Source organism: Saccharomyces paradoxus, chromosome XVI (assembly GCF_002079055.1).
Source record: "Saccharomyces paradoxus chromosome XVI, complete sequence".
Classification (NCBI taxonomy): domain Eukaryota; kingdom Fungi; phylum Ascomycota; class Saccharomycetes; order Saccharomycetales; family Saccharomycetaceae; genus Saccharomyces; species Saccharomyces paradoxus.
The window spans coordinates 1-14,496 of NC_047502.1; the positions used below are offsets into that span (position 1 = coordinate 1).

General features: G+C 40.0%; 4 protein-coding genes across 4 annotated transcripts; 2 read left to right on the forward strand and 2 right to left on the reverse strand.

The window, feature by feature from the left end:
• Nucleotides 1–1,943: 1,943 nt before the first annotated feature.
• SPAR_P00010 (DUP/COS family protein) lies at nucleotides 1,944–3,089 on the forward strand (the record flags this gene model as incomplete). The annotated part of the gene is made up of 1 exon (XM_033913607.1): nucleotides 1,944–3,089. The coding sequence occupies one exon, from the start codon at nucleotides 1,944–1,946 to the stop codon at nucleotides 3,087–3,089; it is 1,146 nt and encodes a 381-aa protein (XP_033769498.1).
• An 854-nt stretch (nucleotides 3,090–3,943) lies between these two features.
• SPAR_P00020 (SRP1/TIP1 family protein) lies at nucleotides 3,944–4,318 on the reverse strand (the record flags this gene model as incomplete). The annotated part of the gene is made up of 1 exon (XM_033913608.1): nucleotides 3,944–4,318. The coding sequence occupies one exon, from the start codon at nucleotides 4,316–4,318 to the stop codon at nucleotides 3,944–3,946; it is 375 nt and encodes a 124-aa protein (XP_033769499.1).
• Nucleotides 4,319–6,626: 2,308 nt separating this feature from the next.
• SPAR_P00030 (uncharacterized protein) lies at nucleotides 6,627–8,492 on the reverse strand (the record flags this gene model as incomplete). The annotated part of the gene is made up of 1 exon (XM_033913609.1): nucleotides 6,627–8,492. One exon carries the CDS (start codon nucleotides 8,490–8,492, stop codon nucleotides 6,627–6,629), a length of 1,866 nt encoding a protein of 621 aa, XP_033769500.1.
• A 1,219-nt stretch (nucleotides 8,493–9,711) lies between these two features.
• On the forward strand, nucleotides 9,712–10,842 carry SPAR_P00040 (formate dehydrogenase; the record flags this gene model as incomplete). The annotated part of the gene is made up of 1 exon (XM_033913610.1): nucleotides 9,712–10,842. One exon carries the CDS (start codon nucleotides 9,712–9,714, stop codon nucleotides 10,840–10,842), a length of 1,131 nt encoding a protein of 376 aa, XP_033769501.1.
• Nucleotides 10,843–14,496: the final 3,654 nt, after the last annotated feature.

Here is a 14,496-nt window from a genome sequence, read left to right on the forward strand (position 1 = left end):
ACCCACACCACACACACCCACACCCACACCCACACCCACACCCACACCCACACACCACACCACACCCACACCCACACCCACACCCACACCACACCCACACCCACACCCACACAGATACCACACCCACACCCACACACCACACCCTAACACTACCCTAACCCTAACCCTAACATTAACCCTCACTCCATCCCTTCCTATCCCCATCTCATCTTACCCTCCTCTATCTCTTCTCATCTTTCCCCCTCTTACCCTACCTCTCCCACATCACAATCCACGGCACTTACCTCACCACCCCATGCCCTGCCCCATTCTCCCACTCCACCACTCCTAACCACCATCCATCCTCCGAGTATTCATCTCCACACCCGAACCACCATCTATCCATTTCCAATATCTAATATCCAACTCCCACTACCACTTACCCTACCATCCATCTACCTTCCCCCATCTACCATGTCGTCCTTACTATAACACTACATACCACATGTAAACAGATCAAACGTAAACAAATCTAATGTAAACAAATCAAACGTAAACAATACACCAGATAACTTACCCTGCCACACTATCAACCTCTCCACTATACCTTCCACATCCCCAAACAATACCACCTCCAACTATCACAACCACATACCCAAATCTACCACACTCACCTTTTATTTATTTAACGATATCGCATATGCATACGGACGCTATAGAACACATCACCCCCAACTTACCCCGCCATAATACTCTACACCAAGGCCATCTCTCACTCGATTAGTACCATATATATCACCACATCACCATACACGGAACTTGCCTCAGCGGTTTATACCCTGTGCCATTTACCCATAACACCCACGATTATCCACATTTTAATATCTATAACTGATCACACAACCTCAATTATCATATAAATACTCTTAACTTCATGCTTTATAACGTTTTTATACAAATATCCACTACCCATTTTATATGTACTAATATAAATACCACCAAATAATCACAACTAAAATCACCTAAACATAAAAATATACCATTTATCAATAAGAAGGTATAAACACACTATATATTAACATAAGCGAAATATCATAAACATAAGACGTGTCCTAATATCGTTATACAAACGCAACTACAAGATCTTCTCACTCTCGGTACTACCGTAATTCAATGTCCTGTACTCATTCCGGTGCCACTATATAAGGTCACTATGCTTATACTATAAGAACAATACATACTAATGCAGATGCTATAATATCCTTATTTCATTTTGCCAACTCGATCACAAAATATTCCTATTCTGAGTACATCCGTTAATCAATATGAGGTGTAACAACCAGAAGCCATGGTTTGAGGTGAACGATGCTTCTAGGTTTTGCTTTAGTGTTTTTATAGTGGAATCAGGTCTAAGAAAAGGGTGTTGATACTTGGAAGGGCAATAAATTTTATGAATCTTTCTCTCAGACATTCATACGATGGACTCTTTCCCAGGGGAGAAGGTATGGGTACCTATTTCCATTTTCCTATTACACATTTACACAACTTTATGACAGGTAATCTACGCTAAAATATGTGTTTCATTTTAGACGGCAACCGAGCTGTGCGAGAAGTTGGATTGCTCCTTAAACGTAATTACATACTGCGTATAAATCAAAGTTATCGCAAACCTATAAGCACTTGCATCCACAATTACAAAAAGCACTATTACATTTATAAAGTGAGCTGGACAGAAAATCGGAATCACCTTGAAACCTCTTTCTAAGAATGGGATACAACACGGTTTTTTTTAGTCAAAAATCACTCGAGGTTATTATCCTTTTTCTATTATAAGGTTACTGAGCCATCAACAGTTGCGTAATGCGCGCCCGCTTAGCGCCTTTTTTTAAAAAAATATATAAAGCGAACAGCCAGAAGCTGCAACTCCAAATAGCAACTCCCTCAAGCTGCCACCTCGCTATCAAATGAAGAATAATGAAATTGAAGATGAAAAGAGCGTAGCTCTATCATCCTTCGGGCATCTCGAATCCCAAAAGATTGTTTTACCCCAGAATGTTTTCAGAAGCCAGTTCACATGGATGTGTTATCAGATTTACAAGTCCTTAGCGTTTCGTATCTGGTTGCTATTATGGTTGCCACTTAGTGTTTGGTGGAAAATGACCACCAATTGGATTTACCCGTTTATTGTTTCGCTTCTTGTCCTGTTTCTAGGGCCAATATTTTTACCCGTTATTCATGTACTTTCTCGTAAACGTTCTTTATCTAAGCAACTCACTCAGTTTTCCAAAGAAATTGCTAAAAATACACCAGGCACGCACACCCATGATTGGGAAGTTATCGCTATAAATCTAAATTCGTACTTTTATGAAATCAAAGCTTGGAATACTAAGTACTTTTTTTTCAACGCTGCGGACTGCCAAGAAGCGTTCAGAAGAACTCTTCTCGAACCATTCTCTTTGAAGAAAGACGAAGCTGCCAAAGTTAAGTCATTTAAAGATTCCGTTCCTTACATCGAAGAGGCCTTGCAAGTTTATTTTACAGAAGTTGAAAAACAGTGGAAGCTGTTCAATACTGAGAAAGCAAGGAGCCCTGTTGACCTGGAAGACGTGCAGCTCCCCAAGGAAGTTCACCGATTCAAGCTTACCTGGGTTCTCAAGAGGCTTTTCGATCCGCGGTTTTTACCGCTGTTCTTTTTTTATTTTTATGATGTCTGCACGTCACGACATTATGACCTTATATCACGTTTCTTGTCTCCTGTAGTTTGGTCTCTCATCCTGGTGTGGCTTTTCCGGAACATGAGGAATTACTTTTTATCCATGAAAATTGAACACAAGATGCAGTTTTTGTCAACTATTATAAATGAACAAGAAGGTGGTGCGAATGGATGGAATGAAATTGCAAAGAAAATGAATAGGTACTTGTTTGAAAAAAAAGTCTGGACGAATGAAGAGTTTTTCTTCGATGGAATTGACTGTGAATGGTTTTTTAGCCACTTCTTCTATCGCCTTTTATCATCAAAGAAACCTATGCGGTTTGCTTCGTTGAACATTGAACTATGGCCATACATTAAAGAAGCCCAATTATCTCGCAGTGAGGAGCCCTTGGTGTAGAAACGAATGCGCCTTCTTCAATTTTATAGTTTGTGTAATTCATCAGATCTGACTAATCAAAATTATTTTACTCTTTACTATTATAACTATTCTCTTTCACCTATTCACCGCTCGTTAACAAAAAATAAACTTGCTACCATCCTACTAGATGCGTAAAACTCAATGTCGTTTTCTTCTGTAAGTGATGCCATATTCCATGTATATCCAAAAAAGTTATATGGCCCGTTTTATCAAGAAATTATATCAGCACAACTTCAGCTGGTCTAGAGTGTTAATATGTCGGGAAAGAATATATAATAGTTTGATCCACGAAATCATGACACGATTATTGAGCATTAATTACAGCCAGACCGTTCACACATAACTTTTGCTTTCACATTTATTGTTAATCACGGGCGATGTTGAAGGCTTTAGGGAAGCCAGTACCGAATACTAAATAGTAATCGCACTGCCACGGAAAAATTCCCTGATCTACAACCTTAATCTCAAAAGTGACACATGTGTAATAATGACTCCGGGCCGATCCAATAAAAAAAAAGCGACCTATCTATTGAAAAAGTAAAAGAGTACGAAAACAATACGTTTTAGAATTCAGTATTTTCATGATAATTGTTTCCTTCGTACTCTCAACCCCCCACCTAGGAGGCGGCCCCAAAAGAGAGGTTATTTCTGGGTTCACCGTGGTGATAAGAATGGTTTGAAAGTACCGTCATTGATCAAACAGGTTTATAATTTTAATATACATTTATATAATTAACTGTACTTATATCACCAAAAAGAGCTTTTTTTTTTTCTATTTTATTTTTCGTTACTTATCAATGTCTATAGAATTTCATTCGTAAAGGTCCGTGTTCCTATTTTGGAATGGCAGTGTAGATACCGTCCTTGGATAAAGCGCTAGAAATGGCTGGTCTCAATCTGGTAGAGTACCATGGGACACCGGTGATCATTCTGGTGACTTGGTCTGGAGCAATACCGGTCAACATGGTGGTGAAGTCACCGTAGTTGAAAACGGCTTCAGCAACTTCAACTGGGTAGGTTTCAGTTGGGTGGGCAGCTTGGAACATGTAGTATTGGGCCAAGTGAGCTCTGATATCAGAGACGTAGACACCCAATTCAACCAGGTTGACTCTTTCGTCAGATGGAGACAGAGTAGTAGTGGCTGGGGCAGCGGCAACACCAGCAGCGATGGCGGCAACACCAGCAGCAATTGAAGTTAATTTGACCATTGTATTTGTTTTGTTTGTTAGTGCTGATATAAGCCTAACAGGAAAGAAAGGAATGAAGACATATTCACATAAAAGGATGATCATAGTGGCTTTATTTATACACATTCCTTCACCAGTCACCACGACTTAAACGAATCACTGGCTGGGGGGGGGGGTGCTCTCATCCAATATCTCACATCCTTCATAACTCGTCTCTCTCCCAAAATATTCACGGTAACTATGAGGTCGCACTTGTTCCTGAACGAGGCATGTATCTACCATAGATTCTTATGCGAAGGTATTGTTTTATGGTGCCTTTATCTATTCGTATGTGGAGGAATGTGAGAATGCCAATTATAGGGGTGCCGAGATGTGCCTTGAAAAACCCTTTCGCGTGCCTGTGATACTTCCATTTTGGTCGGAAAGATATCCGAATTTGAGATTTGGACCCTCGTTCAGAAGCTTATTGACTAAGCTTGGTACGGTGTGATCTAAACGATTACTGTGGAAGCAAAGTATAGTTTCTCGTCCCAAATTTTAAATATGAAATGGGAATCATAGTCGGGGAGAAGGGAGTACACCGTAGAAATTTACGATTCTGTATGCAAATCCAACTTTATTAGAGGTATGGGCAACCTAAAATGAGACTTGGTATTGCAAAGGTACTACCACTTAAAGAGCTTTGCCTGATACGTAAGGTCAAAATCTCCATGATTGCGTGTCAGATCTTTTCTGTCGCTTTACAGAGGATAATTATAAATTTATGACTTCTCACGGGGCTCTTGGATTATAGCTTCTGGTAATAAACGGCTGAAGAGAATTGCGTTAAAGAACCTTCGTTAATCAGTTTCATCGAAGAAAGAGCTCTTTAGTATTTGAAACTTTCTGCTCAAACAGACCTATCCTTTCTCTTTGCAAATTCATATTACCGTTTGGCAATACTTTTCAGTCCCCCCCCAACAATGGTGAACAAAGCACCTTGATTTTATAACCCGTTCTCTTGATTTAGCTCTCTTATTCATGAGCTATTTTCCACTGCAGTTTAACTGCGATATCTTACATTTTCTTTGCATACAATGTGTTTCATGAATACAGTAAGGTACACTATATTGTAGCAAATATCAGCCATAGCATGGTTGTATCATTGAAATGACACCACTTAATGTTAGTGACTTTCGTATGCCAAGACAACGCACTAGGACTAACTCACCAGTCACCGTACAAAAATTGAGCACTGTCACACCACTTTACAGTATTTTACTGCCGACCTCCTTTATCTTTTATGCTCCGTTTTTATCTTTGCGTCTTTTTGAAGCAATAATACTATGGTATACTACACAGATGCTACTCCTCATTTTACAGGATACTACCACATTTGAACATAACACCACAACAATAACTTTCTACCAGCTGCCTCCTCTTTTTCTTTCTCCTCCACTAGCAATCGCTGCCGCATATATCTAGGTACACTCATTGTATCACAGTATTGCCACTAGCAAGCCAGCAATATTTTGCACTCCAACAGATACTATAATAACTCCATCGGTAAACCGTCCATTTTGTTTTCATAGGTTCCCATTGTTTATTGCCCCCCTTTCACAAATCACCGAATATATGTACACAAGCCCGTCCTGTAATCACACTACTACTACTGTTTATAATTGGGTGGTAGCACTTGACACAATACCCGTCTCGATTTACTGACGTCGATTTTCAGCACTGATTGACTCCCGGTTCAGTGCCCCGCGAAATAGACATAAACGGCCTAATAAGAAAATCGCAAACCCTTACTGTAATCATACTGCATTTACAAAGTTTAAAGATCAGGATACGTATGGCGTAATGAAGTCTCCCATCCTGCATCGGATAATCTTGATATCATATTATGTTTCCTTTTTTTTCACGGCCCAACACAGAGGAGTATTCGCCAGGCAGCTGATTACTATACAAACACTACATAGAAGTCTAAAATCTTGTTGGCGTGACTGTAACTGTGCTTCGTATATGTGAAGCAGTTGATACCTTTGATAAAGGCATCACCAAACGGGGTTGTAATATGTATCTTGATATACTACAACGGAAAATAATCTACGAACTTTCTCCCGCAGAAATTTAAAAGAGAGACCTCCAAATACTACAATATGCAAGGCTTTCGTTGTGGCATTTTTTTTTCTGCTCTTTTTCCCACTTTGCTACCTTTAGCTGTGCTTTTTAGATTTTGCATTGGAAGGGACAGTATCACCCAAACTGCAAAAAAAGTTTACAATTGTTGCTGCATCGTCTGCCGTACTGGTTTCTACCACACTTTATTAGTCTTCTCAGAAAGGTCTTAATGGTTATGGTTAACCATCAAATCATTTATATTAATACATTGTAGTTTATTGTTAATAACCAATCTTTGTCGAAATTCATCAAAGTGCGTTCCAAATCCCTCATTATGGGAATCTGGGTCAGTTATACCCATTGGAGATGGGCCCCAAGAAGGAGTGTAGCAAACTTCATCCCAATTGCATTGCGTTTCACAACGGTAATTCAGCTCAATCCACCCTAAAGATTCAATTAAGCCATCGACAGAGGAGCGGGCCGTTTCAACATGCTTTTGCAAGTCGCTGGAAGTTGTATTATCTTTCATAAAAGAGTAAACTTCAGGCATCAATAAATCATTCACTTTATAAATGACATCAACAATTTCTCTGACAACGCTGACAGAAGATGACCAAATCAAAAAGTCCGCATCCGTTTTCAAGTCGTGGTATGGACTGACATATTGGTATAGAGCAAAGTCTTTCCCACTACCGAATTGATCACTGTTGTTACTTGCAGCCTCAAACCGCAGGCAAAAGTTCAACGTGAGTGATGTCGCATTGATGGCAATTGACTCATTAATATCACCATCGCTGTTCAGTATGTTACTAACAGATTTTATCAATGGTGCAAATTTAATGACAAGCTCATCCAACGCTAATTGCCAATCCATACTTTGTGTAGCATCGAATCCGACTTCCAGAGCCTTCTCTAGGTCATCCACCATCTCCAATTGTTTTTCCCATGTCATTCCATCATTGAGTAGTCTTCTGTTGTTGGGATCAGGAGCAATATAAGTCCTGTTTATCCCGCTCACTAGGTACCTGTAGTCAATATGGATTCGATGCTCTCCGTTGTCATGGGCTGCACCTGCTCTCAACTGATTGAAACTCTTAACTGCATTAAAATTAGACAAAACCTGCTCCCAGCCATCTTCCCTTTCGAGGATCACCTTTTGGTCATCCGTTAGCAGACCTTCAACAAGGTTTCCGTCCTCATCTAGAGGCCAACCCTCTTCCTTCGATATGACGGTAGGTGGTGGCAGACCCAGGTATTGATTCGGATGAATCATGTCTAGCATTGAGACGAGCTCGACGTTGTCAGCCGAAAAATCACACAAGATGACTTCAAAGCCAACCTCCACCCTAATGACTCCGTCGAGCCCGAGCGGTTTTCCCCACTTACATATTCTGGCGGCGTAGAGCCGTTCCGCCATTCTTTCCTTTTCACCGTCATCCGGAAGGTTCAATTTCTTCTTGATAACATTCGACAGCATTAGCTGCGTGTCCATCTCTCCTGAGTCAGTTTTCGCAGCGGAAGCCCCATCAAGATAGAGAAATTTGTTGAGGTCCCGTGCTGCTCTATAGGTAAGCATTTTTTGAGAACTACGACCTCTTTCGTCTGGTGATGGTGGCCCCTTTGGACGATCGCCATGTGTGCCATTGCCGAATCTCCCATGCCTTCTTTCCAGGGATTTTCTTCCATAGGATGGTGACCTCAAGCCAAAAGAGTAGCTGAACTCGTGATCCATAGCTAGCCATTCGAAAGTGGTTGGCGCTTTTGATCCGGCATGGTACATTAAAGTTCCCTTGGGGATTACAGCGGGGAAATAAGATACACCAACAGGATGTATATCTGATGGAGATTGTCTTAAAGCAGCTCGAATGGAATTGAAGATAGCCGTGCTGTTATCGAAATCAATGTCTCTGACAAACTCATGGTAATTATCCCATCGTATAGAATGTGCATCTGCGATTTTACTTGCAGATTCGTTATGTGGTAGGGCAGTTGGCACTACGCTATAAGATCTAGATAATTTCCAACAGAAACCAAGCAGGACAATCAGCAGTAAGCCTACGGTGGCTGGGACACCTTGACGACGGAACTGCATTATTTATCTGAACAACGATCAATGGATCCTTCGAGAGCCGAGGCCATAGATTTTTTTTTAAATTTGTTTTATCTTTTTACTATCTTTTCTTTTTAATATTGAAGGGGCGCAAGTTTCCTGTTTTTTTTTTTTTTTATTTTGAATTTTTCTCTTGGCAAGAAATTTGCACCCCTGTTAATTTTACGTATGTAGTTCACTGCGGCTGCTTACGGCAGCACCTCGCTTTGTCCGGAACACGGTTGTCACCTGTCCTCGATATGGTATCAAGAAACTGTCATTGCAAGCATGGCTTTTTCTTTTGAAAAATTTGGTGATACAGAATAAAGAAGTTCCAAAAAATTCCTTTGCTGAGATGATTTATTTTCTACAGATATTTACTTTCTTTAGGTGCGAAAAATATAAATATACATTATCGCTAACGATCTAGGGAAAATAACACCTGATTGCGCATCTTTTGTTGGTGTTACCTGACTTTCTTATGGAAAGAGAACATTATATGGAAGGTTACAATAACCGAGAATTGAAATTTATTTGTTCTTTATAGACACGTTAAAAACAAGTTGCCACAATAGGAGCAACTTTATAGGGGACCTTTTCGAATTTTTTGCAAGGAGAAAAAGAAAAACTGCAGCGGATTGAATGGGCTTTTAGTAGCAACTTTCATTACAAGCTATACTCTTATACCTCCTCATTTCACAGCACTTGGCAGCAAATGAAACATGCCGGGAATTACCCATTCCGTCATCACTGAGAGTAGGCTAGAAAGAAAGTTTCGACCCCAATTATATTTCTATCTTGTGTTAGTTTGGCTATGGTTTAAAACTGTTATTGACCGAAAACCAGAAAGATTGTCCCTTTTTTTCCCTTTGCAATCGGGCATTTCCTCACTAGGAAAGCACCGATTGTAGAACTCCGAGTGAAAAAAGTCATGCCAGTAATAAAAGTACCTGACGTTATGCTGAATATACTGTTCTTGGATTATTCATTTGCTAAGTAGAAGTTGGGGAAACCTTTCTGCATTGTCAATCATTGAAAAAAGAGCATATAAAAAGGCATGAAGTTGGCGCTTTCTTTTAATTCTTCCTGAAATAGCTTTTGTAGCTATATTCTTAGTTATATATTGTTCCTTTCTTTTATCCAATTTAAGCAGTAATCATATATATATATATATTGGAGTAGTAGTCAAAACAACATATCAACCAAAAAAAAAGAAACTGAGATGTCAAAGGGAAAGATTTTGCTAGTTCTTTACGAAGGCGGTAGGCATGCTGAAGAGCAAGAAAAATTATTGGGATGTATTGAAAATGAACTTGGTATCAGAGAGTTCATTGAAGAACAGGGATATGAGCTGATTACTACCACTGACAAGGACCCTGAGCCAAATTCGACCGTGGACAGGGAATTGAAAGATGCAGAAATTGTCATTACTACGCCCTTTTTCCCAGCCTACATCTCGAGAAACAGGATTGCTGAGGCACCTAACCTGAAGCTTTGCATCACTGCTGGCGTCGGTTCTGACCATGTTGATTTAGAGGCTGCAAATGAAAGGAAGATTACGGTCACCGAAGTTACTGGCTCCAACGTCGTTTCTGTTGCGGAGCACGTTATGGCCACAATTTTGGTTTTGATAAGAAACTATAATGGTGGCCACCAACAGGCAATTAATGGTGAATGGGATATCGCCGGTGTAGCTAAGAATGAGTATGATCTCGAAGACAAGGTAATCTCAACTGTGGGTGCCGGTAGAATTGGATATAGGGTTTTGGAAAGATTGGTTGCATTTAATCCTAAGAAGCTACTGTACTACGACTATCAGGAACTACCTGCCGAAGCAATCAATAGATTGAACGAGGCTAGTAAGCTTTTCAACGGCAAAGGTGACATTGTTCAGAGAGTAGAGAAATTAGAAGATATGGTTGCTCAGTCGGATGTTGTTACCATCAACTGTCCATTGCACAAGGATTCAAAAGGTTTATTCAATAAAGAGCTTATTTCCCACATGAAAGACGGTGCATACTTGGTAAATACCGCTAGAGGTGCTATTTGTGTCGCTGAAGATGTTGCGGAGGCGGTCAAGTCTGGCAAATTGGCTGGCTACGGTGGTGATGTCTGGGATAAGCAACCAGCACCAAAGGACCATCCTTGGAGGACCATGGACAACAAAGACCAGGTGGGAAACGCAATGACTGTTCATATTAGTGGTACGTCTCTGGATGCCCAAAAGAGGTATGCTCAAGGAGTGAAGAACATCTTAAATAGTTACTTCTCCAAGAACTTTGATTACCGTCCACAGGATGTTATTGTGCAGAATGGTTTGTATGCCACCAGAGCTTATGGTCAGAAGAAATAAGAGTGATTACGAATACTGGTAAACGAACTCTTTTTCCTTTTTTTTTCTTGTTTTGGCATATTTTCCAAAATCCTTCCATAGTCCATACTACATACCCTAGCCTAGCTTAATATTTTACAAGAAACTTCCTCCTTATAAAAAAAGTTAGAAAAGATTTTATAAAAAGAAGATATAAGTTATTAAAACCGCTGGTGAGATATGTATGTATAAAAGTTACTGCCAAAATTTCGCATGAGTCAGGTTCGCAAGGTGCGTCTGATATTTTTAAAAGAGATTACGTGTCCAATTCGACCTTGGTAAATGTGGTAGGACTGTATGTTGTCAAGATGAAAATCGGAACCCCCCGCTAAACTGTTTATCTCTAGTTGGGCACTGGCTCCTCAGATACGTATGTTAATGAGACTGATAGCGCTAATTGTGAATCACTTGCCAATGAGAATGACATTTGGACTAGTGATTATGAGCTCACAGCAACTGCTACTGAGATCCCTGCAGCTAATAAATTCAAAGCTTATAATACACCCTGCTCATACTGGGGAACCTTCAGCCCAAAGAGCTCTTTCACTTTTAAAAATATCGGGACTTTTTTTAGTGAAACATGCAGTGATGATACATATAAATCAAGAACTTATGGGACAGATGTTGTCTCTTTGGATAATATTACTCTAAATAATTTTACTTTTGGGGTGACAAACCATACGATAGGCAATAGTGGTATTTTAGGCATATCGCTTCCCCTTAGAGAGTAGGCAGACGGCCTTCCATACGCCTTCTCTTCCAATACAACGCCCCATGCACATGACAACTTTCGAACGGCGTTAAAAAGCCAAAAAAATATCGAAAAGATAGCGTATTCCTTGTTCTTAAATGAATCTAATGCACACTTCGGAAGCATCTTGTTTGGTGCTGTTGACAGTAGAAAATATTCGGGGCAGCTTCACACACTACCTATGCTGGAGGCCTACATGACTTTCGATTCTACGGATATAGGGGTGCATGTTACCGCTCAAAGTATTGCAATTTTGGATGAAGAATCTTGCAACGAAACTGTTTCAGAAGTGCAATTTCCGGTGGAATTTGATTCCGCTCCAACCTATCCAAGTTTACCTAGAGAAATTGCAGATGCGATCGGCAAGAATTTCAATGGAAAGTATAGCTCTAATTACCAGGACTACACTTTGATTGCTCAAAAGTAAACGACACCTCACTGTCCATTGACTTTGGAGGGTTTAATATGTCTGAAAACATACCCAATTTTGTGGCAGCAGCTAAAGATCACTGTATCTTGAATATTGAAGCCACAGACTCCGCGTTTGTATTGGGAGATGCTTTTGTTGCTTCCGCGCACACGTTGTTTACGTTGTTTACGATTTGGAAAATCACGAAGTTTCTACCGTTCAGGCTAGCTTTGACAATCAAGAAGAAAATATAGAGGTTGTCTCTGATAGTGTCCCGGGTGCCATTCCAGCTCCTGATATTCTAGCACATGGGGATATGCACCTTGTAGTCCAGTTGGAAAAGGAGATTTCTTGGACATAACCATGACCACAGATTTTACAAATTCTCCGGTGCTTAAAACATTCTTCTACAGCCCTAGTACGAGTGGCAGTGTTAATTATTCTTTGAATAGCTCAAGTTCTAGTGAAACGACCACCAAAAAGAAAATTCGGGGTACAGATGTCGTCGACGATCTTCTCTTTTCGCTATTATCTTCGCTATTTTATCTTCTTTCGCAAGGTTTTTGTAACCAAAAGAAATACAGGCCAATATTTACAACTTAAAGACATCCTTTGTAAGTCTATGTTTTTACATGTAGGATAGTTGTATTATTCATGTGACGTGCAATACCTTTCACGTCATTATTTCAATGACTGATCCCTTGTCTAGGAAAGTTCACGGAGACGTTCAATTGGTATAACAAGGTAAACACTAGGATTACTGCTTCTTCCAGACACAGTAATTACTGGCGTTCAGTTTAGAATGTCGGGGACAGCCAAAAATAAGACCGCTTTTTGGAGCTTTTAACATCATTGCTAGCAAAATTATCAAACTATCATTTCTCTTTTTCAATGGGGTGAAATCAAGATTTGTAGTTGAGATATCGGAACCAGCTTAACAATTGAGTGCTAGATATCGGTCTTAAGAAACATCTCTAGTAGAAAGAGAATTCATGTAACGTAGAAGGTAACGTTCTAACGTAAATCGCTCTTATGGGACACTATAGCAATAAAACCATTCTTAGAGTTCAAAAACGGTAGAATTCAATGGTAAGGGAAGTTTTGATCTGAACTTTGTTCCATAAAAAATCGTTCCTCCTAACGTGCTGGTATTTCTCAAATTCTATTCTTTAACATTTACGTCACCTAGGGTAGAGCGGAAATTCGAATTCTTTTTGTCGTGCATCCTGGTCTCCGCACACTTAACCCTTACGCTACTTCCTTGGGTGCCTTGGATTGAGTGCGTTGTTTCTAGTACCTCTTTGTGTAAAGTTTACCCTGTGGTTGGAGGAGATTTCTTGATTAACTCTGTTTCTTGCGTACCAACTCCGATTTAAAAAGAGAATGAACAAAAAGGTTGCGACAGGAGTAGAGTTACATCTCCGCTATATCGTTGAGTTTGGAGGAGGCAAGGCTGCTTCTTTTTCAATGGTGTTTTTTTGAGAAAATGTTATCCTTGTTATCGTCAAAGTTTTTCCTGGGCGGCCTAGCTGCATACGAACAATCTGGCAGCAATTGCTGAGAAAACAACCAAATTTAGGAATCAAGAACTTCCAAAAGAGGTATACGTGAGTACGTATTGGTTAGCGGCTGTTGTCTGTAGGAAAAACCCACAATAAAATTTTCAGCAGGCGGAGATACGCTATAGTCGTTTTATTTTAGTAGAACGTCTCTGCAAACCTAGCAAAGTAAGTTCCAATGTTTACTATAATTATACAATATCAAAACGTAGTATAGTATCGTAACACTCACTTGCTAACATAATTGACCAGGTATGTTGACACTATGCCGTCTTCGTTAGGAAAAACTCAATCGATAACTTCAATGAAGCCCTTGGTGCCTTAGCTTGATATCATCATCTTTTACAAGTGTCGCTAAGAGAAGAGACTGGGGCAAAAAAGGGGATGATTTACATTTTAGTTCTTGATAACGATGTTATCGACATCTACCGCGCAAGTTTAAAATATGAAATCTGGCGTATGATTTCTTGCAAATATCTTAAGCATTGCCACGAAAAACCCTCTATAGTTTTAGAGCGAAAGCATACACCGAAGGTACATTTCACTTTCTACATTCCGCTCCAGGCTTTGACATCTATTCCTCACTCAATTACAAAATCACTCAATCAACGCTGATTCTGGGCGATAGTCGCATCACACAAAGTAGTGTGGCGTCGACGCTTTACGGTAATGGCGATGTTAACAGATCACAAACCTCTCCTTTTGGTTCTCAGTGCTTTCGGCCCATGAACTGGGGATGACTAAAAAAACAACTGTGTACGGGATTTCTTAGCAATTGCTGTTGCATGGACTCATCGCCGTCGCACGGCAAGAGCGCACACAATCATCAGCCTACAAAAACTATGACTTTTCACGAGCAACCGGTATAAATATTTTGAGCCATCGAGTGACATAGAAAGCAGAAAACGCTCATTTAA